The 26879-nt window shown below is 35.7% G+C and overlaps 1 protein-coding gene across 1 annotated transcript in view; it reads left to right on the top strand.

Moving 5' to 3' along the window:
* LOC150094103 (uncharacterized) overlaps nucleotides 1-15242 on the top strand; it is a 148316-nt gene extending 133074 nt beyond the window's left edge. The window contains exon 7 of the mRNA XM_090412396.1: nucleotides 12517-15242. Coding sequence (XP_090268522.1) covers nucleotides 12517-13752 — 1236 coding nt within the window. The 3' untranslated portion in view covers nucleotides 13753-15242. The remainder of the gene's footprint in view (nucleotides 1-12516) is intronic.
* The last annotated feature ends 11637 nt before the right edge of the window (nucleotides 15243-26879 follow it).

Genomic DNA, 26879 nt, shown 5'->3' with positions numbered 1-26879 from the left:
GAAGAATTGTGTCACTAATTGGGATATTTGTGAAAAGGGCAGAAACATCAAAACTAACTAATAAATAATTTTTGCCAAGTGTTATGTTTTTAATTTTGTTTATGAAGTGCTATGTGTTCTTTTATATAGGAGAGCGAATGACCTACCGGGTCATTAGTGTTGATGCTAATTTCTTGGCTAGGTGATAATTTGAGCAGTCTGTATCCTCAACTATTGACCAAAGCAGAACGTTATGTTTGTGTGCCTAAGGAACACCATATATTCTGAGAGAACAGGCGATGGGGTAATAGTTTTTTAACAGTGTCTGATGGCCAAGAAGTGGCATACTTAAGCATTTTCACAGTTTTTTTAGGAAGTCAAATTTCACAGTTTGATAGGAAGACAAATACCTGGATAAGATCTCAAACAGTATCATGGATATTGTAAAATATATTAAACAGACTAAGTGGATTTGGGCTGGCCATATTGCCAGATGCACCGATGGGAGATGGACTAGAAAAACAACAGTGTTTTTCCTCTTTGTCTTTCTCCCAATGGATGGAGAAAGACAAAGAGGAAGACTGAGAAGAAGGCGGAGGAATGAACTGGGACAAATTGCAGGAGTGAGATAGATGGGAGAGGCAGAAAACTGAGTGGTCCGGAAAATCATGGGGAGACCTTCGTCCAGCAGTGGACGAAGAACCAATAGGTTGAAGAAGAAGATATTATATTCTTTTGGGGAAGACTGCTCCATGGTACAGCAGTTGCAGGGATGAAGGAGGTGGAAAAGAAATTTGATCTGTGGATTTTAAGGTGTACTGTGAAGGGATTTTGAGCAGCAGCTGCATGTGTTGCAACAAGCTTAGTACTAAGTGGGGGAGTTATTGATGATATTTCAGATGGACATTTCCCATGAAAATATTTGTGGAATACACACATTGCAGAAACCAATCATCTGTGTGAAAGTGGGGGGGGGTTAGTATGAGATGGGTCATTAATAAGTCTGATTGCTCTCCTCTGCATTTTGAGAGAGCTTTTGGGGGTCCCATCCCATATATGAGAGTAGTATTCAATAGCTGGGCAGATTTGTGATTTGTGTAAGGTTAACAGCTGTTCGGGGTGAAGTAATGTCTTGAACGAAAGAGAAATCTAGAAGCTGAGGATGCAATGGCTGTGATGTGTTTATGCCAGGAGAGACTTGATGTCAGGGTAATTCCAAGAAGAAAAATCTCAAATTGTCAGGAAATTTGAGTGTTGTCAAAAATAATACTTGGGGGGGGGGGGGGGTTCTTTATTTATTATGAGAAATAACACAGTACTGGGTTTTATTAGCATTGAAATTGACTAGGTTATCTGAACCCCAATGGAGGGTGGCTTGGAGATCAGAATTGAGGGTGGTGGTGGTTGATGTTCTGTAAGTTGTGTAGAGTAAGGTTTATCAAATGAAAGGGAGGAATGCAATGTGCTGTCATCTGCAAAACTGTTTTGGGTTGGAGGTCATTGATATATAGCAGGATGAGGGTTGGTGAGAGAACAGAACTTTGTGGAACTCCGGCATTAATTGAATCGTGGGAAGATAAGGAACCATCCGCCACCGCACATAGTGTGCATCCAGACAGAAAGCTCGCAATCCAACTACAGAAGTCTTGAGATAGACCAAATCCAAACGATGGCAGCATGCTTAGTAAACCCTTGTGCCAGTCCACCTGGTCAAATGCCTTGGAGATATCAAGTGCAACTACTTGAGATTCACCAAACTTCTCCACAGTATTTGTCCAGAGATGGGTGATATGTGAGCAGATCTGTTGATCGACAGCTACAGAATCCATATTGTGGTCATTTATTAGGTGGGTACCTTCAAGGTAGTGCAGGAGTTTGGAATTGATGATTTTTTCCCATTACTTCAAACAGGACTGAGGTGAGCAATATAGGGTGGTAGTTGGATGGCTGTGACTTTTTGCCCTTTTTGGGAATGGTTGAATTTAGACCAATTTCCAGGCATTGGGATAGATACCAGTGGAGTAAGACAGTACATACAGGTGACATAGGACAGGAGTCACTTCTGGTGCACAAAATTTCAGAAAAATTGGAGGAATGCCATCAGGAGACATTTTGGTGTCTAATTTAGACAATATTTTTCTGATCTTTCTGGCAAAAGAATATAGTGGGCATTGTATGTTTGGTATCTGAAATGGTCGGGGGACATTTACCATTGTCAATTATGCATGTATTGGAAGCAAAGTGTGAGGCCAGGAATTTCACTTTTTCTGTGATGGTACGGGTGGGAATAGTGTTGGGCGGAAGTTGGCTAGAGACCAAAAGGCTCTGCTGCCATTTCAATAGGCTGCTATAGTTCGCCCACCGATTTGAGGTCCCTCGACACTTCTGCACATGTCAGAAAAAGGAGAATCCATTCCGATAATAGGGTAATCAGTCTGTCTTCTGGGATGTAATAATAAACAAACTGAGTTTGTTTATTATTACAGGTCAGAAAATTTAGCTTTTCTTTTATGAACATTGCTGTTTTTAAAGTGTAACTATTCTGCTTGTATAACAGTTGGAAAAATGTACGTAGAGTGTTAATACGTGCAAATATTGCGTTCTACATAAAACGATGTCACTTCGCTCCATGATAAGTTTCCTTTTATTCTGGGACTTTTTAAAACAAAATCCGATTTCATGAAGTATTTTCCTTAAAGTTTCTCTTTTCCAAGGAAAATTAATTTTTTCTTTAAGCACAGGAATCAATTTCAGAACAGTTGGCACTCTTTTCTCGACCACGTAAAATTCGTGAATAGCTCTTCTTATAACGTCTACATCAAAATCATTCAAAGCTACGGTTTCGATGGTTTTCTTTCTCTGGCGCTTTTTTTTAGGAGATTTAAATTTTGGCTTACCTTCACCTTTTGATTCCCTACGAATTCTTTTAACAGTCGACCCCGATACACCCGCAATTGCACTTGCACGTTTTATGACTTGAGAAAGGGGAACAAGAAGACGGCCTTCTGACGATTCTTTTTCGCAGAATGTCAGCACATTATTCAATATTCTTTTGCAAGAGCTACTGAAACGTGTAACAATAGAACTTGTTGACTGTACTGGATCCATCATACGAATTAATAATAAAAAATAATGCAAAAAGAGAACAACAAAAATCAAGCTAGTACTAGTACAGCGACAGACAAGAAAGCACGTGATTTCGCATGTTGGCGACCAATTCGTACATCCTTCATTTCTTTCTCCCCTTCAGCATGAATCGACTATTCTTGGCACCAAGCCAATAAGGGATCTAGAAATGGTGGGCGAACTATAATTTCCTGCTTTTTGCTCTTTCAAACTCTATTTTGGATGCTTTGATTTTTTTTTATTTTTGCACCTATTTCGGGTTGAGTATCTCTAAAGGAGGATGGAGTTCTTGATTTGAGGCAGTTATGGTATGTTTGATTTTTTGTTTGTACAGCCTTGGCACATCTTTTGGAAAAACCAGGGTTTAGTTAGGGAATAGCAGGTCAGAGTACTGTGGGGAATGTATGTTTCCATGCCGGTGAGAATTACTTTTGTGATAAGTTCGGTGTGTGTGTGTGTGTGTGTGTGTGTGTGTGTGTCTGTGTGTGTATCCCTTTGTAAAGATATTTAAAACTATTTAGTGAGAATAAAATAGTTATGTAAAGTAAATAAAGTGTAAATGTAAATAATGTGTGTGTAATATAAGTATGTAAATAAAGTAAAGTTTTGAAACTTTGTTTTGATCCATATATTTTGATAATTTTCAAGTACATATTTACATTGTGCAGCAGAAAGTAGAAACAAAGGCTGTTAATATAGCTTTATCGTACTTTTTTTTTTTTTTTAAATTATTGCTTTAAGGTAGCAACCATCTTTCTGATTTACACTTATGCATAGACCTGCACCTTAAACTCTCAAACATTTGCCCAGCGCTTTTTATGTAAACAGTATGTGCCAGTACTCATTCTGTGATAGCAGGAAAATTTGAAATTTAAAAGGATATGAAAACTAAAAAAATATCACACTATGTATCATAACGTTTTTTGGCATACGAGCATCAAATTAAGTATATAACAGTTTATTAAGCATGAATTCATTATAAATATATAAAAAATTGGAAAAATGTATGCAGCAATTTAAATACCACTAAATAACTAAGCTTATTTTCATATCTAGTAAATGTGCAAAAAATTGCTTAATATTACACATTTCAGATAATGGTGCTGATATGCCATTCCATTGTGTACTAACCCCTCCCCACCCCCAAAAAAAAAAAAACTGCTATTGTCTATCATAGCTGGGGATGTACTTTCCATTGAAAGAAGGGCGGGGGTGAAACAAGATAGCCATTTAAAACTGCAGTAAGGGAGACCAACTGCATTGAGCAAGAAATCTATCACTCCATGTTCATCATCAAATTCCTGATAGGTTCCCTCTGGGGGTGTATACAGAATAATTATGATAGTATTACATGGAAAAGTTTTACACCCTTACTAACCTCCAATCAATAATTTTTAATCTGTTATCATGAGATCTTATATTTCTGTATTTTAAGTCACTTTTACTATGTCAATCCATCTACATCTTGGTCTTCTTCCTCTGGGTCTTTCCTCGACATTATATTTAAGTGACCATACCACCTGAGATTAGCTCTACTAACACATTCCTGAATGCTAACAATGGCAAGTTCTTTCCTAATATCTGCATTTTTAATGTGATACTGCCATTGATGCAATATGTTAAAAGAAAAAAGATTGATGCAATATGTTTACTTCACTAATCTTTCTCCGAACTCTCATATCGGAGTCTCCAGTCTTTGATCACAGCCTTCGTACCTCAGTCGGTGTAGACAAAGCCCTTTGGTCAGAAAAACCTCCTGTCCATGATGTGAGGAACCTTTATCTGGTCTGTTTTGACTAAAGGAGTTTTTTTCACCCGGAAACTCGGAGGGGGGGGGGGGTTGTCCCTCAGAACAGGCAAACCAGCCCACGAATGCACACAGATCTAGTCATAAAATACATACTTAATCCCTCACTAGGAGGGCATTTGCTGATTTCCTACCATACCAGCTTTACTAATTCTGTTCTCTATTTCCATATTTAATATACCATTTTCACTAAATATTGTGCCTGAGTAGCTGAAGTGTTTTACTTGTTCTATAAGTTCACCATTCAGGATACAGTTGATATTTTCAATGTTTCCCATTTTCATTGTCTTTGTCTTTTGATTGCCGATTTTCATACTAAATTTATCAGCAGTTATTCAATTTAGTCAGGGAATATTGCAGACTTGTATTGGATTTATTTAGGAGTATAACATCATCTACGTGAAGTAAAGAGCTAAGATTAACATCACCAATTTCGATATCAGGTTTAATACCACTTTACTTTATAATGTGATCCATATAGATAATAACAATGAAATAATATGCATTCTGGTTGCACACCTGATTTTACCTCAAACCATCTTTCTTAAATAGAGACTATGTGTTGCTTGATATAATGTCCCATTTACACCATATAACTGTAGCGTTTTGAAGATCTTTCCTCTTGGCACCTTGTCATATGCCTTTTCCAGATCAACAAAACTTAAATTCAAATCTTTATATTCCCAAAATTTCCAAACTATTTCTCTTAAAGTGAAAATCTGATCCTGACAACCTCTATTTGGTCTGAAACTAACTTGAAAAACAAGCTGGTTTCAGACCAAAGACGTTCAGATTTATTCCCTTTTTTATAGATGAATACTATGAGAGCTCTATTCCAACCATCAGGAATTAGACCTTTTGACTAGGCCCTCTGAATTATGCAAAGCAGCCACTGTAAAACTTTTATACCTCCATATTTGAATTCAAACATGAATTCAAACATTTTTCATGTTTGAATTCATGTCCCATTGTTCTGGTGATGAAACTCGGGATATTTGGGCTATATTAATAAGGATCTAGGTGCCTTCATCAAGACAGTAACAATACTTGGGACTACTTAGTAACATTTGGATATCGTGAATATAAGTTGATTTTATTTCTAATTCATAAATAACAAAGGAGAAGATGATATGTATGCTCTTTGGTTGGAAAGACATTAGTTTGAATTCTGTCTAGGAAGTGGGCAACTTTTATGAGGAATTTTTTTTCAACTGAAGTTGACAAAAACTCAGTCTCATACAGAAGTGGCAGGGCATTTCCTCCTGGAAACTCGGTTGTTATTCGCCAGAACAAACCAGTCAGGGAACACACACACTTAAAAAAAAAAACATAATTATCTGACTTGACTTAGTTGCATCAGCTGTAATTCTAACCACTTCCAATCTCATCATCTATCAGGCATGCATTGCTATGAACAGGACTTGACATCTTTAGAAATCAGCAGAATTAACTTTTTGTATGCAAGGATGTAACTTCATTAAAACAATTACAAAACAGCAATTCAGGACCCACTTCTGGGAACCAACATGCATACTTTTTAAATAACTATTCATGTGATTCATAGTGCTTGAGTGCATAATAAAGTAAAGTAAAGTAAAAAAAAAGCATACCAAAAGTTCCTGTCAAATAAGTCAGCTTGTGCTCCTAGAGAATATAGAGACAAATGCAAGAATGCTAAACACTGTGTAAAACTAGCTAAACAAAAGTCATGGGAGGACTTTGGCAAGAATATAGAAAATATCAAGAAGGTGGCAAAATATTCTGGAGGTCGTTGAAGAAGCTTAAGAATGGAGGAAAGAGTGCTATAAAAGGAATTAGAGATGATAAAGGTGACATGAAAACGGGAGAAAAAGATATCCTTGAAGTATGGAGTAATTACTTTGAAAAACTGCTAAATGAAACAAGCAGTGATGACAGCACAGTGGTAAAAAACACTGACCAGGCATGCAGTCAGGAATACATATCCATACTAGAAGTAGAAAAAGCCATCAAAGGCTTGAAATGTGGAAAGGCAGCAGGAGTAGATGATATTCGACCAGAAATGCTGAAGTATGGTGGTATAAGAGTCTTACAGTGGCTGCACTGCATAGTTCAGAAAGCCTGGACAGAGGGACGAATTCCTGATGATTGGAGTAGAGCTCCCATAGTACCCATATATAAAAAGGGAAATAAAACTGCATGTGAGAATTACAGAGGTATTTCCCTACTGAGTGTTCCTGGCAAGATCTATGCAAGTATACTTGAGAAACGGTTGAGAAGAATTGTGGAAGAAAAGCTTGGTGAAGAACAAGCTGGATTCAGGCCAAATAGAGGCTGTCAGGATCAGATCTTCACTTTACGACAAATAGTCGAGAAAGCATGGGAATATAACAAAGATCTGTATTTAAGTTTTGTCGATCTGGAAAAGGCATATGACAAGGTGCCAAGAGAGAAGCTATTCAATACACTTCAGTTATATGGTGTCAATGGAGCATTATATCAAGCAATACTTAGTCTTTATTTGAGTTGTAAGTCAGCAGTTAGAATTGAAGGAAGTACAGGAAGATGGTTTAATGTTAAATCTGGTGTGAGACAAGGATGTACATTATCCCCTCTGTTATTCATTATCTATATGGATCACATTATGAAGGAAAGTGGTATTAAACATGATATCAAAATTGGAGATGTTAATGTCAGCTCTTTGCTTTATGCGGATGATGTTATACTTCTAAATAAATCTGCTACAAGTCTGCAAGATTCTCTGACTAAATTGAATAGCTGTTGTAATAGATGGTATGAAGGTCAGCAATAAAAAGACAAAGACAATGAAAATAGGCAGAATCATTGAAAATGTCAACTATGTTGTGAATGGAGAACCTGTGGAACAAGTAAAACATTTCAGCTATTTAGGCACGATTTTTACTGAAGATGGTAAATTAAATATAGAAATAGACAACAGAATCAGCAAAGCTGGTATGGTGGGAAGTCAATTGAATAAATTCATATGGAATAAGAGAGAAATCAGTCAGAACACTAAATTAGCTGTGTACAAGACAGTGCTCAAACCAGTTTTAACTTCTGGATCTGAGAGCTGGGTCAGAAGTAAAACACTTGACTAAAGACTAGAGACCACAGATATGAGAGTCCTGAGAAAGATTATAGGCATGAACAGATGGCATCAATGGCAATATCATATTAAAAACGAGGATATTAGGAAAGAACTTGACATTGTCAGCATCCAGGAATGCGTTAGCAGAGCTAATCTTAGGTGGTATGGTCACTTAAACAGAATGGGCAAGGAAAGATTAGCAAAACAAGTGTTCTCTGCCAGGTTGGCAGGAAAACGACCCAGAGGAAGACCAAGATATAGGTGGATTGATACGGTACAAAATGCTTTAGACTATGGAAATATAAGATCTGATAATGTTGGAGTCTTGACAAGTAACAGACTGATTTTGAGGGAAATTGTAGATAGGAAATTAATAATGATGTAATTTTTTCCATGTAGTACTGTCATATCCTGTACACCCCTTGAGGGTACATGGCAGGAATTTGATGATAATGATGATAAAGTAAATGATTCCTGGTTACTGTATCTAAACTTCCATTTCTAATATCATTCTAACTTTGATAATGGTATACAGTGCTTTTTATTTATTTTTTTATTTTTTGAGACGTGCACAATGGTATAGTACTAGCACCTATAGTTTTCCAAAATAAGCATTGTGTGTTTGGAAAGAAATCAGTGGACACCCAATGAGCAAAGTGCATCATGCCATGTAACCAGTCATGCATTTGTAGCCAGTATAAATTGGAGGAATATGATTCTCCTAAGTCAGTGGAACTGGTGGAGTTTGAAAGAGCCATTGTGATAAGATGCCTGGTTGTAGGCCTATCTGTTCAGCAAATTGTTGACAAATTGGGCCATCCAATGACAACAGCGATACCATAGTGGAAGAGAATCATCAAGTACTAACCGCAGTGGACGACCCACCAGATGTCACCATAGGATGCTACAAAGGATAATACATAAAAACTGCCATTCGTTGGCCAACATGTTGAATGTGGAGTTCTGGGCATTGACTGGAACATGAATAAGCACAAAAACATTCACAACTGAGGCTCACAACATGGATTTTCATGGTGGGACATGGAAGCTTGGAATGTTGTGTTATGGAATGACAAATCACGCTATACCCTCTACCAAGCAGATGTGTGGGTATGGCAGAAGCCTGGCGAATGCCTTACCAGTATGTAACCCAACTGTGAAATTCAATATTACAAACATTAAACTCTGATAGGTATCTGAACATTTTGGATACTGCAGTGCTTCCTATATTGTGGCTTTCTATGGAACTGACCACTGTCTCTTTCAGCAAGCCAATGCATTGTATCATAAGGCTGCTACTGTAACTGAGTGGTTTGTGGGCATGAACATCATCACCCTTGAATGGCCTCCACAGAGTCCTGATCTCAATGCTATTGAACATCTGTGACGTGAACTGGCATGCTGGGGAAGTTCAAGAGATGTCTGTTTCACAACCTGTCCAGGACCTAATTATATGCCTACAGGAAGAATGGTCCAACATTACCATTGATTGCTGTCACACGCTTGTGGAAAGTATCCCTGTAGGATTTCAGCGGTCATCACAGCAAAAGGAGGTACTGCACTTTGTTAACCACCTTACCGAATATTATGGATCAAATACGCATTCTTAAAAGCTTCGTATCTATCATATATTTCAATGTAATATCAATGGTATTACAATTTTAATATGCACTTTGCATCCATGGCAATTTGGACGTATATATACATCCAGGCCGGTAGCATGGTTAAGGTAGGTGTTATGGCTGTTTGTTCCTCACACTATGGTGTCTGTTGTTGACTTCTTTCCAATCACTATTTGTGTGCATGTGTATATTCCTTTAGACAAAGTGAATAATTGAATTTCATTTAATTCATTTTTCTCTTTGTATCACGTAGAGATCACTGTTTATTTATATTTTATTAAGATAAGATAGAGCCACATCAAGTGCTTCCCCGTTTTAATTTTTTCCTGCTTTGTTCAACCCATTGTATGCACTCTTAAAATGACTATAGGGATTGATATGTTGATGTTATTTTATATTCACTATGTTTGATCTGTGTAAGTACAAGAGAATGACATGTATTATCTTATTATTATTCTTGACACCTCCAAGGAGTCCGAAGACTCATCGCAGAAGGACACCTACAACTGTCTCATTATGTGCACTATTATTTCTTTAATATAGCTCACTTGTCTTTTTTGTTTACTGAACTGTATCATTTACATTTTCATTAATCAGTTCTCATGGTTTTGACATCTTAGTTTAACTTTCTCATCTTACAAAATCCACTGACTGACTCTTCAGGTGCGAAATGTTTTGTGTGAACAGAGATAATGTCCTTATCTCTGTTCATCCACATTCTTATTTTATTATTGTGGCAATCCTTTGTATTCTTACCATGTTTTTTGAACTTCAACTCTTTGTCTGTTATCCTAGATTACTTGCTCTTTAATTTCTTGAGGTGTCCTGTAAAATGTAAAATTTGTAAAGTTCTTGCAGTCATTTATGGGATTTGACTGTAAATATTCCACTTTTTCAGTAAGTAGCAATTGTATTATATGAACTACAGAAATCGCTTTTTTTGTAGCCTTTTAGCAGTGTTTTATATCTGCCATGCTTTCAGAAGTAGCATAGCAGATATGTGGAACGTTCCATGTACCGAACTGTTCATGCAGATTTCACCAATCTGCTTAGAATAGTTATGTACAAATAAATGTGTGAAAATACAACCAAAATTAAATTAAATGACAGGATAATAACTATTCTTTATTTTATGCCAAATAGGCAGACAGTGTTTGCTATTTGAAAAGTTTTCATGGTAATGGATTGCTTAGGAAATTACAAATTTTCAACAATATACAGTTAACTCTCTATAGCACACCTATAGAAACATTGCAACAGTTTATTATAATGGGTAGCTTGCTATAGTTAATTTCCTTTAGGATAGCAACGTGTATTTAGGAATTGAATCAGAACTATATATATGCATATACATACATACATACATATTGATTCAATACAAAGGAGGTAGAAGAACCTATATGCATATCAGTGCTGTGTATAGACAGAAGGGAAGGAGTGCATGTGAGAATTGTGAAAGAAGTTTATTGACATTTGTCTTAAAAAAATTGCAGGTTGAAGTTGAATGCCTCATGAGGAAGACTGGTCCAGATAACAGAGTTAAATGAAATAAGAGGAAGAGGAGAAACGGGTTCATTTCAGAGAGTGAAGCAATGATTTGCCATTTCACTGTAGCAGTCACCATAAAAGTATTTGCGGAACTGACACAGGTACTGAAATTTTGCTTCTACGTGATAGACGCTGACCTGTCTGTAAGGTTGGAATCATATGTGAGCCAAATTGTGTACTCCTATGGATAGCATCGAGAATTTTTTAGGGATGTTTCAGGTGTACCATCATGTGAGCAGTACTCTAATGATGGACGGATTTGAGATTGTTTAGTAGCCAGTGGTGAAAAATAACATCTTAAGTGGAAGAGAATTTCTAGTTTTTTGGATGCTGATGAAGATATTGAAGTGATATTTATGCCTGGAAAGGCCAGAGGTAAATGCTAGCAGAGTTATCTGATCCTTTTTGGTGATTTGTGTAATTGTGAGAGTAAGGGAAAATGAGCTGAAATCCCTTTTCCAGGAAAAAAGACAAGGCTGCGTTGAAGGTGGCCAAATTTTCCTCACCCCATTGAAGGATGGTATGCAAATTATTGTTTTAAGGCACTGTTTTCAGAATCTTGGGATGTCTGAGCACTGCATGGTTTGTCAAATGAGTAGAATGAATGGAGAATAAGGTCATTTATGTATAGGAGTAAGTAGGTATGCAATAGAACAAAGCCCTGAATCACTCCTGTATTGGTAGCAAAGAGAGGGAACCATCCACCATGACAGTGGTATGAATGACCAGAGAGAGAGCTGGCTACCTTATTACAGTGGGTGGCAGGTAGTCCTAAGGATTTCAATTTGTTTAGCAGGTCTTTATGTCAGGCATGAACGTGTCAAGAGCAACAACACTTTTCTCCAACACTCTAAGGTATAGAAAGTTATTTAAAAGAATGTTTTCTATAGTGAGAGTCTAGTGTATTGCTCAAAATATGTGAAATCTCACCAGGTTCATATAGTCTGTTAGCGTTTTTGATGAACAACTAATCCAGCAATTCATTTGATTCAAATTGATGTTCTCATCCCTAATCTGAACCATAAGATACTATGAAAACTCAGTATCATAGTATCTTACAGGTTGAAAAGTATATATTTTTTTGTAACTGAACTTATGATAGTTTTATAAATCAGTGCTGGTAACATGACATTTTAAAATATTATTTTACATATTTCTTTAATTTTATGCTATCTGTATTTTTGTAATTTAGCTACTTGAATTTCAAGTAAATATTGAAACTGCCAAAATATATTGCTACTTATTTGTTGGCATCTGATATTATTAGTTTGTGGGGTGTGGGTTTTTGAATTAAGCAGATTGTATGCATTGTTCTAATTTTTTATATCATACATTTATGGTTGCAGATGTCTCAAGGTGTAGCTGATCTCTCAGATGTGGATATAACTATGGATTCCTTTGAAACAACCCAGAGTCAGTCACGTGATTGTGAACCTTCTCCACCAATTCCACGTCATGGATCTAAAACAAATTTTTTCAATCCAGGCATGCATGAAACTGTTTTGTCCAGCCCTGCCCGCCCAAACCATACTACCTTATCTCAGGGTAAACCATGGTCACCTTATGATAGTGCAGGACCTCCTACTCCAAGAGCACCACGAGCTCCTATTAGTGTGGAAGAACGTGGTGTACAGTCAGTTTTACCCCGCTCACCAGAAGGAGCACAGCCACAATGGCCAAACATGAATAGCCCTCGCACAACCCGTACACCACCTCGTAGCATGACAAGTCCTGTTGTTGGAAGTACCTCAGCTGACAGCAGAGCAGGAATCTCATATACCCAATTTTCTCCATCACGTAGATCAAGCCCTGGCTCCCCAACATCACTCACTCCTGGTCAATCACCTGCTACAGGAAAACGTCATATTGGTATAACAGCTGGTATACCATCTGGATCAGTGAAACCACCTGGTGGTCCAACACAACATTATGGATACCATATAGGTGGCAGCAGCCGCGCAGGTTCACGGAGCATTAGTCCTAATCGTAAATTTGCATCTGAAAGTGAATTAGTGCGTGCAGTTGCAGATAAAGCTAATGGTAATTATGACAGTCGTGTTATTGGCAACCAGACAGCTGACAACATACAAGAGTTAGCCAATAGGACAGTGTTAACTGGCCACTGGGGTGATAATCCTATTATTGTTGGACACCATCCTGGAAGGCGTAACTCGCGTACTGACCATCATGGCTCAAGCCCTAATACACCAACTTCACACACCATCACTTATCACTCAAATCACGGCCTTCCACCAGTTGGTTTACATGCTGGTATATATGGCAGACGTCACAGTGGCAGTGCTTCACCTCAGTCCAAACGTACTGTTATGGGTCATGCAACTCCCCCTTTAGAAATGTCTCCAGCTGTTTCCCGCCCACATGCCAAGAGACCCATGTCATTTGTGAAAGCCTTAGAGATGACAGACTCTTTAGATAAAAATAAAGGAACAGCAGGAACTCCAAAATCAGAGCACCGACAAGGTCAGTGCATTCAGTCCAAAGTCACCCTGCCACAAACTCAACAACCAGACAGCACGGACAGGAGGAGTCTTTATGAAATGAACTATGAGATTTCTGTATAGTAATACTGTCTTAGCTTAATTCATATTATGGCCTCTTTGAAAATGCCGAGGAGCTTTTATTTGAGCTCTGTTTTGTTATATAGACTTAATCAGGGAGGTACAAATTTGACAATATTCAAGAAATTAGTTTAAAATTTATGAAATTAACAATTCTAGTTTACAGGATTGAAGCATCCTGAATCATGGAAACAGAAGGCCAGTGTATAATGATTGTAAAGTCAGTTTATTATTGAATGAAATTCTGAATTTATTTATTGATACTCAGTTTAAAAAAGCAGAAAAAAAGGTGCAAATTGTTTTGTAACTATATTTGGACATACATTTCCCCCCCCCCTCATAGTATGCTTAGTTATCATAATTGCTTTCAGTTATTTTAATAAAACTGACTAGTATATGAAAAGCTGTGCTTTTAAGTGCCAGAAACTTGAAGGTAAATTTTAAAAAAAAAAAGAGAAAAAAAAGGTAAATGTGAATATTTGTTTAAGCTTTTTTTTTTTTTTTTTTAATTTGTGAACTGATTTCAAAATTTTAATTGTTAATGTGAACTATGTAACACTAACAGCTTGACATGTACATAAAAACTACCAGTAATTCTATATTATGTCTGTTTTATTACTGTTGTTCAGAAGTTTGTTGTGTTTTGTTGATTTTTTGGCTTTTTACATGCACATAGAATGACTTACTATATACAGTAGGTGGACTTAATCCTAACAAAATAAGTTTGATAATTTTCAACCATCTCAAGCACTAACTGCAAATCTGAGAAGCATCAGTAGGAGTGAGGAGGCATGTGTCAATAAAGAAATAAGTTTTTTAGAGCCATATTAAAATGCCTTGTTTTAATAGTTCTATATTTTAAGTTTATGTATTATGTTATAACTTGTCTTTTTAAGTTGAATGATGTAATTTTAGCACCTATGTTCAACTTAAATAATTGTTTAGATTTTTAAGTAATTATTATGTACTTTATTTCTTCCAAATCGACTGTTTGAACATTCCTATAAAAGAAACAGGGATGATTTTAACTTTTATTATCGTTGCTTTCAAAATGAAGATAACCACCCGAAGGAAAAATTTTATTTTTTACACAGAATTACTGCCTAGTCAATAAATGTGGCCTTTCCTATAATGCATTTTTCTTGTTACATTGACTGAGAAAACACATTTGTAGAAATCAGATCAGAAAGATTTCTTTGAATTGCTTTGGTGATATTTTTTAATTTACCAACTACTTAATACTTTCTACTTCTTTCAAATAATCATGTCATATTGCACATATGAGAAAAAAAAAAATTAGTGATATTTATAAACTTTGTCCCAAAGCAGAATATTGTAATGTGATGCAGTCTGAAATACAACATTACTTTGAACTTGTATCGGGTTTTTAAAGAAATGGGTTTTTCTACAGTCACAATTTTTTTTAATAATAATTTAAGTTTGCTTTGCCAGATTCACCTTGTATTAAAGAATAAACTGTTTCTACATACAAATTGGTATCATAAGTTTTGCAACTCAAGTACAGATTTCTAAAGGAAAGAATATGAAGAGCATTTTGTCATATTCTTTATTAGAACACAACTATCTTTTTAAAGATATATTACCATCGACAAATATGCTGTTCTTTATCAGTAATTTGTGTTGTGCTTGTTTTCAGAATGTTTTTATTTGTGATATATATATATCACAGCTTTATTTTTTGCTTTGCATGGTATGAGGATTTTTATATTTTATTTACGTACTACAGAATTTCAATTGTCTATTCTAAATATACAAAATGTTGAACATAACTATATGTTTGGTAGTACCTAATTTATTGTTAAAAGATGATAGCATCTTTTGACAATGTATGTGTACACTTCTAAAAGATTAACGTTCTTCATTTTTTTCCCCTGCCCATTGCCCATAACTATCTCATGTACAGGAAGTAATCGTTGGAGATTCGTGGAAATTATTTTAACTTAAATGATTCTTGTTCAGCAGTGCTTTGCTTGCTGCTTCATAAAAATCAGTGTTTCTTTCCCCTTTTGAATGCATCCCATAACTGGTTCATAGTGTCATTTTGAACAAGTCACCAACTTCCTTGCTAACTTAGGGTTTTCTTCACAAGCGTAAGTATATGTGCTCCCACTCATGAGGGGCTGTAAACTTATAGTACACAAGTTCTCTGAATGGGCTAGAGATTTTTTTCTATTTTTATTATTTTATTTTCAGTTTTATTTATTTTTTTACATATTCTGGAAACCTGCTCTAGAGACCAGATGGAACTTTTTCAAGACGTTTCAGGACTGTGATAAGCAAGGAAGTGGTCTCACTCCGTGTGATGGAATTCACCTCTCACCTAAAGACGGTCACAAACATCTGAGCCCATGCAGGATTCAAACCTGCATCCTGTTAGTTGTAAAGCAGATACACTACTCAGCTAGCCAGGTTTTCAATTTAATTCAGATTAAATATCTCCTTGCAAAAGGTATATCTATCTCATTATTTTCGAGAATGGCTTGTGAATTTTTTATGCCAGCAGTAGAGCAATACTTTCAGATTAAAAACTTGGAGAAGAAGACTCTCATATTTGTCAATAATGTGGTGACTCATAACTTAGATTGATTCTTCCACAAGATTCATAAAAGTGAATTTTATTTATTTATTTCTCTCTGAACTCCACCTCATTAATTTAACTAATGACTTAAAGTACCATAAGCTCCCGTCTGTTCAAACAGTGTTTTATAGCAGCTAATGGAGAAGGCAAGCTGGCATTAAAATAACTCTGCTGATAACATCTGAGATGCTATATGTACAACTATTATTGGCAAACTGAAGGGGAATGTCAACTAGACATAATTGTCAGCAGCGTGGAAAAATTGTGATCCTGAATTTATTTGCATCTGAAGGATTCAAATCCACCAAACTTGTAAAAAGAAACTGAAGAAGTAACACTGCACAAAGTAAATCTTCACTCTGAGGTGATGTTGAAAGATGCAGAGAAGCTTGTCCAATTTCATTCTGAGATCTGTTTGAAAAGACATTAATGAAAAAATGCAAACATTTATATGCAAATAATGCAAAACAACTTACAATGTAAAATCTGAAGGAAATTGTCGTTATTGAGGTATTGAACTGCCTAAATTCATTATTTTTATATGACTATGATGCAGCATTCATTGCTTGTTTAGGAATTGATTTCCCTATTGAGTCCGATACGTTCATCTTGAATGAGATGTTGATTCTTTCTTGAAAACAAATGTGACGGTCACCAGTACCTTGAGAATAATGCTGAATATCTACATTAGGCATCCAGAAGTTTTAACTATTTGTTGTCCACTACTGTATATCAGTTTCGTAGGAAAGTTCCCTGACTTTCTCCTTGCAAAAATATGGAATGAAAAAATTACTGAACTTCATCTTATGTAGAACAGTGTCTCACCAAAGGTGAAGTATTGATTTAACAGATTTCATAGATGGTGTTTTGTTTTAGAAAAGGTTGCCAAAGAATGCTTTTTTAAAATCTTTGGTTTATTTTTTTTTTTTATTATTCAAGTGTAATGGATAGTTTTTATTTAATTATATTTTGTCTTTTGAGTAGGTCTAAAAAAAAAGAATTTTATACTTACATTTTGTTAAATTTTGCATGTTATATATTTTTTTTAATCAAAGTAATTTAAGGTTATTTATTTTGACAAAAATGAAGGGTTATGAAAACATTTTTTCATAATCTTTATTAGAACACCATCTATATATTGTGATCATTATAATAGCAATATAAAACATTTCTTAATTTTAATTGGGGTGGGAGGAACTGCTTACCAATGATTCTGTTCCAGGTAATCGTAAGCACACAGACTAGCAGATTCTATGCTCAATATCCTTTACAAGTAAGATGAGATACTATCGACCTCCATTTTAAAAAAGAAAGAAAATCTTATAGTAGTCAGAATAATTGAATACTTGAAATTTATTGCCAACTCCTGCAGTGGTGAGAGCTACATTTTTCTCTCTTAGACCAGTGCACGATTGAAATAGTTTTTATTTGAAGGTGTTGAGTGTAGGTAATTGTGAATGAATTTGAGACATGGTATTAACTCTAATATGGATGGTATGTGACCTCCCTTGAGTTCCTGAAGACTGGTAATAATATGTAACTTTTGTAATATGGTGGTATGGCAAAGAGTTTGTGTGCAAAATTTATTATGAAAGTAAACTATTTTATGAGAGCAGATTGGAGAAAGTAAAATGTATGTGTATATCATTTCTGTTAAGTGAATTATTAGCTTATTCTGGGTTACTGGTTCATGTTGCAATTATTCAACACCTGAAAATTAGGTTTAGTATTTTGCTTGTGATAAGTGTATACATTTCTTTGTTGTTTTGTGAGTTTCACTGATTCACGTTGAGTAATTCATTGGAATAAATTTAACAAAGTCTTGTTTTGACTGTGGCTTGCCGATCTAATTAAAATGAATGAAATACACACACATTGATGAAAATGGGCACCATTTGGGTTTTAAAAGAACTTCAACAGCTCATTCACTTTCTCTAATAGCTGGAATGCCCCTAGTTCATTTATCAGGGTTTTCAAATGGCAAAAGGAAAAGAATTAACCATTCATAAAACATAGGCATGAATTTCCATTTCAGATTTCTGTAACTCTTGCTATGATTCATCTCAAAGTTTCTGGGGGGAAAAGAAACATAGAAACAGGAATGCAGGTAAATTGTTCATTGGCTAAAACTATGTGCAAGCTGATGTTTTGCTCTCTGAAGCTAGGATTATCAGTGGCACTTTAACAATAAAGTGAAGACAGGAAATGAATTATTTGTATTCCTGTTTCTACATTTTTTTTGTTCCAGAAACTTCAACATGAATCATAGCAATAGCTATGGAAATTGGAAATACAACTTTATGGAAACACTACTGGTGAAGGCAATGAAAGCCTTCAACAAGATAGTACAAAATGTGCTAATTTCCTTAAATAACCTTTCTTAAACACTATCAATAAAATGGCCTAATTTCTACCTGTGAAAGGATTAAAACTGCCACTCCACTCAAGCAGTCAGAATAAGCACAAAGGCTAGCCTGTCTACTAAAGGAGCAAATACAAAGTGAATGTGGGATACCTAACATGATTAACACAGAGTGATATAATCTTCACCTTAAGCTATTCAGGCATGATATTTGAAAGTTCATAGAAAGCTTAGTCAACAACAAAGCAAGAGTATTTAATGAAAATAAATTTAATCAGAAAGGTTGGCCTGTGTAGCTCAGTGGAAGTAACTTTTGCATCCTTTTCCTGAAGAAAGACAAGTTCTAGTCTAGTCACTGAGTAGAGGAACTTTTTCTAAGCCTTTGACTGGTTCCCAAGTTAGTCGATCAGGCAAGGCAGGTGACTGCAGAACCCACACTATTAGGGTAAGAGGGCAATGCCTGTCAGTCGTCTCTTCATCAGATGCTGCTCATAATAAGGCTTGGGTTATCCATTTGGCTACTTGTGGAGATTGAACTGCTGTCTCCAAAAGTTAGAGCGAAAACAGCCTTGCCTACTCCTACAGGGGAATAAAAGACAGCTGACTTTTCCCCACAGAAAGGTTGACAAACTTGCAAAAATCTCAAGCAACTAATAATGTAAGTAGGAAATAATATTAGCCAGTAAATTACCAGTGATGCATAACTTGTGCATGTATGAAATTGCTGGTCTGGTTGTCTGAGTGGTCAGTGTATCCACCAGGGGGCCATCACCAGATTAGATCGTGCCGTGAGGCAAACAATTAAATATCGCCCCTGATGGATTATAAGACAAAAATATAAGAATCTCCAATTGACATTTTGTTTTTACCACAAGAGAAACATTAATGCAAAACGATTACATAATATTACTTAAATGTTTGTTCTATGGGAAAATTGCACAATAAAACTTTATAAGCTCTTCTGCTATGTCTGTCTATCAATAAATTATAAGCTATGTCTGCCTCTATCAATATATAGTTGCTAGACCAACATCTTTCTTGGGTCATTGCTGTTCGCAAATAATTTTTAATCAGTTTAAGCTTGGAAAAACTTTCAGCGATGGCTCCTGTCCCAATATGACTGAATGAGTGCCCTTATTAAACCACGTGAGGCAGGTGTCTATGCTACACCCTGGCAACGATACTGGTATCCACTTTCCAACCAAAAGGCTGCGGGTTCAAATCCTGCTGTGGGTGTGGATGTTTCTGATTGTCTGTTAAAATACTACTGGTGGCAGTGGATGGTGTGGTTGTGGTTCATTGTAGGTGGTGGAGACTTGTAGAGTAGGCACATATTACGTTTGCCATTAAAGAACTACCTCAAGTTGAAGATGTCAGACAACTTAAAATATTCTTTAAAATGCAAGTCCACCATGAAATTACATAAAAGAAAGAGCAGTCTTAAAAAATTCCAAGCTAAACCAGAAGAAATGCCAGTGCTCTTAAATACTACCATTTCCAATAAGAAACAGATTATTGCTGTACAATAAATCATCTGATATGCCTATAAGAAGAACCCTACAGGATCAATAAGAAATGTAAAGCTTCATTTCTGCTAGATAGATAACATTACAAGCTAGTCAACTGCAAAAAAAAAAAAAAAAGCAGACTATGCAAATAGTAGCACCAATGAAAACATCACCTATCCTTAACCATAATATCGGCGAAGACGTCAAGGTTATCATGGATGCGAAGTGCATATTAAAAATGTAATAATACCATTGATATATGATGGATTCGAAGTGTATGGGGTATATCATATATACAGGGTGTTCGGGATAAATTTGACAGTTTCGTAAGGAAAAAGAAAATCTTCTTTGTATCTATTAAATTTAATGAATTGACAAAAAAAACATTACAGGCAGAGTTAATTACAATACTATCAACAAGATTTACTCAAAATAACCACCATTAGCATCGATCACAGCTTCAATTCTGCTTCGGAACCTCGAACAAGCTGATGCTACAGTCTCCCTGGGAAGGGCCGCAAAAACCGTTTTAATTTTATCCATTAACTGGGCTTTTGTATTACTGCAAGTGCGATTGGTGTCTTTTTCAACTGCGCCCCATACAAAATAATCCATGGGGTTAAGGTCTGGGGAGTTTGGAGGCCAAACATTTGGACTGGTGAAGTCGTAGAAATTTTCAGACAACCATTTTTGACTTTTCCCAGAGGTGTGGCAAGGGGCCGAATCCTGCTGCCATACATACGGCCTACCATTGGCTACCCTTGTTATCCAGGGCTTGACTACAGTTAGCAACTCCACGAACAAAGCCCGAATTCCAATGCCAGGGTTCTTCAACACCTGTTCCTGCAGATTTGCGAGGAATTCTGCTGTACGAACGCAATCAGATCGTCTGCTAGGGATCTTTCTTCTTGCTACATCCTCGTAGTCACCATTGCAAGTCTCTAGTTCATGCCTGATTGTTTTTACTGTATTCAGGGAGCATTGGGCAGCAGTCGTAATATCCTTATTTTGATGGCGGGCACGAATCATCATGATACAAGTTATTCTCTTCCATGATTCAGGTGGGTTCCAGCTATCCATCCTTTCTGACATCTTGTATATGAATGAAGAAGGGTCCAAACTTTTAAATGAAGAGAAGTGTGTGTTAATACATGTAACTTACGGAAAAATATAATTAATTATAAATATGTCAAATTTATCCCGAACACCCTGTATATCTGATCCATAATGGCTGGTAAGGTGGTTAAGAACCTATAGAACAAAAATATTTGAGCAATTTTTTAGTGATAGCAAACTAAATATGGAACTTGACAACAGAATTAGCAAAACTGATATGATAGTAAATTAGCTGAGTAACGTTATATAGAATAGAGAAATTAGTCAACATACTAGCTGTATAGCCTGACATGGCAAAGCGGATTTTTTCTTCACAGATAGGCTGCTTTTTTTTTTTTTCCTGTAACATTCCAGATATTGCATTAAGGTTACATATCACGAAATGCCATCTACACCCTCTGTCCAAAAAAAAAAAAAAAAAAAAAAAAACACGAACTTTTTGAAAATAGAAGAAATTAGTGGCCCCGCCTGTTGTATCTTTTTGTTGTCGAAAGCGTCAACTGTTTATGACATTTGTTTCATTAGAAACCGAGTTATATAGTGCCAAGAATGAGTGTTTCGACGAATGGTTGAAAAATGAGTTTCACACGGAGATCTGCGATTGACTTTTGTGTTAAACTTGGTAAACGTTTTACCGAAACGCATCAAATGCTTCAGAAAGCATACGGTGATGAATGTTTATCCCGTACTCAAGTTTATGAGTGGTCTAAGCAATTTCAAAATGGTCGTGAGAAGCTTGAGGACGACGAAAAGCCGGGCCGTCCAAACACGACTGAACGAAGTTAACATCCAAAAAGTGCGTGATTTCAACAAAGAAAACCCGAAATCGTCCGTAAGATTGATTGAAAATGAATTGGGGATTCCAAAATCAACTGTGCATAACCTTTTGACCGAGAGTTTGGGCCTTCGTAAATTCAATTCGCGATTTGTTCCCCACGAGTTGACCGACGACCAAAAAATGTATCGAATTGAACACTGCAAGGACCTCATTAAAACCGCTCGTAAGAACTCAACCTTCCTTGAAACGATCGTTACTGGTAACGAAACGTGTTTAGAGTATTGAGCCCAAAATAGCGTGCTGAGTGGAGACCACCAGAAGAGGGGCATTCGAAAAAAAGTCGCTTGGATAAGTCAAAAGTAAAGAATGCTGATTTGTTTCTACGATTCCAAGGGCATTATCCAGGAAGAATTCTTTCCTCCTCGCCAAACGGTCAATGGCGAGTTTTATCTCGAAGTTTTGAAGCGATTGATAGCGAGATTTCGTCGCGTACGGCACGAATATCGTGACGACCGACCGTTCGTCAAAACACAATCAGTCTTTACACTATATCTTGGTTTCTAATGAAACAAATGTCATAAACAGTTGACACAACACTGAAAGTTGAACATTGCCGCTTTGGACAACAAAAAGATACAACAGGTGGTACAAATAGTTTCTTCTATTTTCGAAAAGTTCGGTTTCTTTTTGAACAGAGGGTGTATATAATTATTGATAGTCTTGAGCCAGCTGCCTGTGGCGATAGTCCAATCTAACTAATAACTAAAATGGCCCTCACCTGCTCTCTACAGAAAATAAAAGCGCTTAGCCCGCTTATTTTTTTCAGTTTTCTAATCCTCCATGAAGTTCGAAGACATCGCACGAGGCCAAAAATTCCCACACCTTGCCTTGAATGCATTCATTATTGGCTCACCATGCACTCTGGTAAACCATTCCACTCATTAACTACCCACCAAGCAAAAATTCTTTTCACTTCCGTATATATGACCTATCAGTTTCCAGAAATGGCATCTCATTCTCATATCATTATCCTATGCAATAATTTCCCTGCATTTATTTGATAGGCTTCTCTCACTAGCTTACACGTCTCAAATTATATCACGGCTCCTATCTACTAAGCTGTGAAACCACATTCTCTTAATCTGTCCTGACTCAATATTCCAAATTACTCACAGTCATCTATTTGCCTCTGTACACTGAGCAATTCCCTTATCACTAATGTTGCCAGGTCTCTGCACAGGAATTTCATAAAGGCGTAATTAGTGCTTTATACAGTGAAACTATCACCTTATGTTTACATGTCAGTATTCATCACATTATAGCAGCAGTTTTTTTTAGAAGTAGTTGCTTCCCTTATTCTGTCATCTTCGTTTGTTAGAAAAGTGAACTTCCAATACAGCAATCATGAATGATAGAGATTGGGATGGATACGATCTTTTCTAAATTGAGAATTAAATGGCATTGTTACAAAAAAAATTATTTGTAAGTTACAAAAAAATGTTTAATTCTAAACAGCAGGAACATGGAATTTGAAGACATCCTAGTATCAAAACAAGGTATGTACAAAATTTTTCCTCTTTTATTTCTGCTATAATTCTCTTCAATACTCACCCATAATGCCCTAAAATATATATAAAAATTTTTGAGTAAAAATAGCCAATGTATTTAAAATAAGGGACACTCCTAAACAAGAACAGGCTATAATAACCATAATACTAATAATAGTACATATACAATATTTTCCATTTTACATTGATTTTAATGATCTTTAATTCTTGGGAAAAAAGTATTCAGAATTAATAATTACAGTTTTTAGCACAATTTCATATATTAAAAAAAATTGACCAGCATTTTTTATTAAAAATCAACTAATTAATTAATCATAAATTAAATTATATCAGTTTAAAAGCAAAAAAATCATAAAAATAACAAGTAAAATAATATTAAATTACATACACTTACCTTTTAAAAATGTATTTTTCTGTTTAAATTTGTTTCACTATAAATTTACAATTCACACTTCACTCAGTGACTCACTAGACACAGAGGGCCAACGAACTGGTATCTGTTCACAATAGTTATGAACATTTTTTCATAAATCAGCAAAAGATGAACCAAAAACCGGAACACGTGTTTTATTGCTGCAATAAAACACATTCTATGGCTACCCCTGGGCCAAAACAGACCAACCCATAATAAAATTTTAAGACAGACAAAGCATCCCAGGATTGACTGTGTAAGATTACATATCACAATCACTTTTACAATTATAATTTGTGGAATTTTTAACTCTATTCCAGAGGGAAGTCCCCCCCCCCCCACTCTGCAAATGCCCATGACCTTGTAATTGCATTTTTATTGATGTATTAAAGTTTTGAGAGTGCATCAGTGCTCATCTTAATTAGTCCAATGCAATTAATGCGAGATAACTGAATACTTCTGCATAGAGTGGGGGAAACAATCTGTTTGTTTTAGGATTTATTAGAAAATAACAATGAAGGTGAATGCTATATTTGGTTGGTATATTTGAAGACATGTAAAAATAGAAAAGAATAAGTGTGAGTAGAAACACTTTCATTAATGGTAAACGAATTATTAATAATTATCCTTTGTGATATGTATGTCCTATAAGTTGCTGGGTAGAGCGAATCACACGATCCCATAGTCTAAAGATGAACAAGTGAATTTATGATGGCATAATTAAAAAAAAAAAACTCGTGAAGAGAGAGAGTATCGCAGGAATAAATATGATTTGATAGAGCAGCAAATCATCTCGTAAAATTTGTTGCATATGTTATGTGTATTTCTCTGGTTTGTGTATATTTCACTCTGTTTTCCAAGAATTTTTTTTGTTTACTGAGACTCAGTATACATAACATCCGATCATTATCGGAATTATCCACACTTTCGGGAATCGTACATTCATTGGTTGTTGTTGTTTTTTTTTTATTACATTTTACTATCAGCGATTCTTCTGTCTTATCAAAGGATAATTATTAATAGCTGGTATTTTGTTGTAGATCAACAACGTCTTATAATACACAGAATATTCATTTTTATTCAGGAATATATATTTTTTTAACGTCAGTTGTTTCCGAACACTAGAATAAAAATGTCGCAATACCGTTAAAAAACTTTGCAACCTCAACAGATGCTATACTGCACAAACAAAAGAAAAAACAATTAGCATTTTTCTCCTAACATCCACTTTCAAATTTTCAGTTCCAGAAAACATGTGTAGCAGCTGTTTGTAATACAAGTCAAAAAATTCAATTGGATTGGTTGACACAATAACCAATCGCAGCCGCTAAGTGCTGGGTGAGCTCAAAATGTTAGCTCACCCAGCCTCGCCTTCTCAGCTGTTTAAAAATACTAAAATGCTAAGAATTTGACCCCCTGTGCCCTCTTAACATCTTTTCGAAGGGTTCAAAGGTGTATGCATTTTGAAAGCACACCCGGGCTAATAACGCGAATGTGACGCAATGTTTACGCGTCGAAAAGTGCCCTCTTCATGAAGCACTAATGCTTTCTTATCTTCGTGAAGTGGAGAATGGAGCATTAGTATATTGTGTTCAGTTGTAGGAATCGCGCGGTCTGCAAACAATTGGGGGAGGCTTTAACGGGAATGAATGCAAAAATATAATATCGAAGATACTGATATTTCGTGGATGAGCACCGCACAGCCAGAATATTCGCCCCTGATATATATATATATATATTTTTTTTTTATTTATTTATTATTTTTTTCCCCTGAGACTGACATACTGCACTTCACTGAAGAGAATATCATAAGATAATTCTATGCCCTGAAATGTCATGTCAGCTTATGTACCTCTTTTATCAAAATACAGAAATACTTTGAAATTAATCCCAAGAAATATTTACATGAGAAAAGGGAATTTATTTTCGGAGAAAGAGAAATTTATTATAAATCATCATTCATCGTTCGCTTTTGATTCTATACTCCTGCAAATGTGTGAGCCAACTCGTGTAGTAGGAGGTGTAAAAATTAGAATATTTGGATGGTCTGAGTGGAATCTTTTAAAAACAGCTATCAGAATGGCTGCAGAGCAACTTTTCTGCAGCCATTCACAGTTTGGTCTAATTTGATACTATAATGGAATCAAATCGATGTTCTCCATAATGGGACTTATCTTACATGACAAGATGTAAGATAAGGCCCATTCATCAAGAAAATAACTGAAATAATGATTGATGGAATAAAGGTCTTAATTCCTCATTTTATCAACATTTCAAGTCATTATGAAATCCTTGGTTTACTAATAAATGTTAATAAAAAATCCCACTTCAGATGGCTGAAGAAGTTAGACTCTGCCACAGACTGCATCATTGAACGAATAAAGTAAATATATGGGGGGAATGAAAAGTTCTATTAAACATGTAGAACAAATATTAATTAATTTTATGTCTTTTTATATATATTTTAAAAGAAAAGGGACAAAATATTACCCTTTGATGAAACATGGAAATTACAGGATTTTACGATATGTTGTTTCTTGTAGTTATATCAGTTGCTTTAATAAAATTTATGTTCTGGGTGTTTATCAGAACTTTCCATCCCCCCCCCCTTGTAAATAAATATCTTCTTCTTGGCTTCGCGTATTAGGCAATTGTTTGCCTGTAACATTTTCAAGGGTTTAAAAAGTCTTCTCTCTCTCTCCACCTTCTCCTGGATCTTCCGCTTGACCGGTGTAAATAAATATAAAATATAAAAATTAAGGTTTGACAGTGCCAAATGCGAAAACC

This window comes from Typopeltis vanoorti, chromosome 22, assembly GCF_054136105.1.
Source record: "Typopeltis vanoorti isolate ZY-2024b chromosome 22, IOZ_Tvanoo_1.0, whole genome shotgun sequence".
Lineage (NCBI taxonomy): Eukaryota > Metazoa > Arthropoda > Arachnida > Uropygi > Thelyphonidae > Typopeltis > Typopeltis vanoorti.
This window is presented reverse-complemented; position numbering and strand designations above follow the sequence as displayed.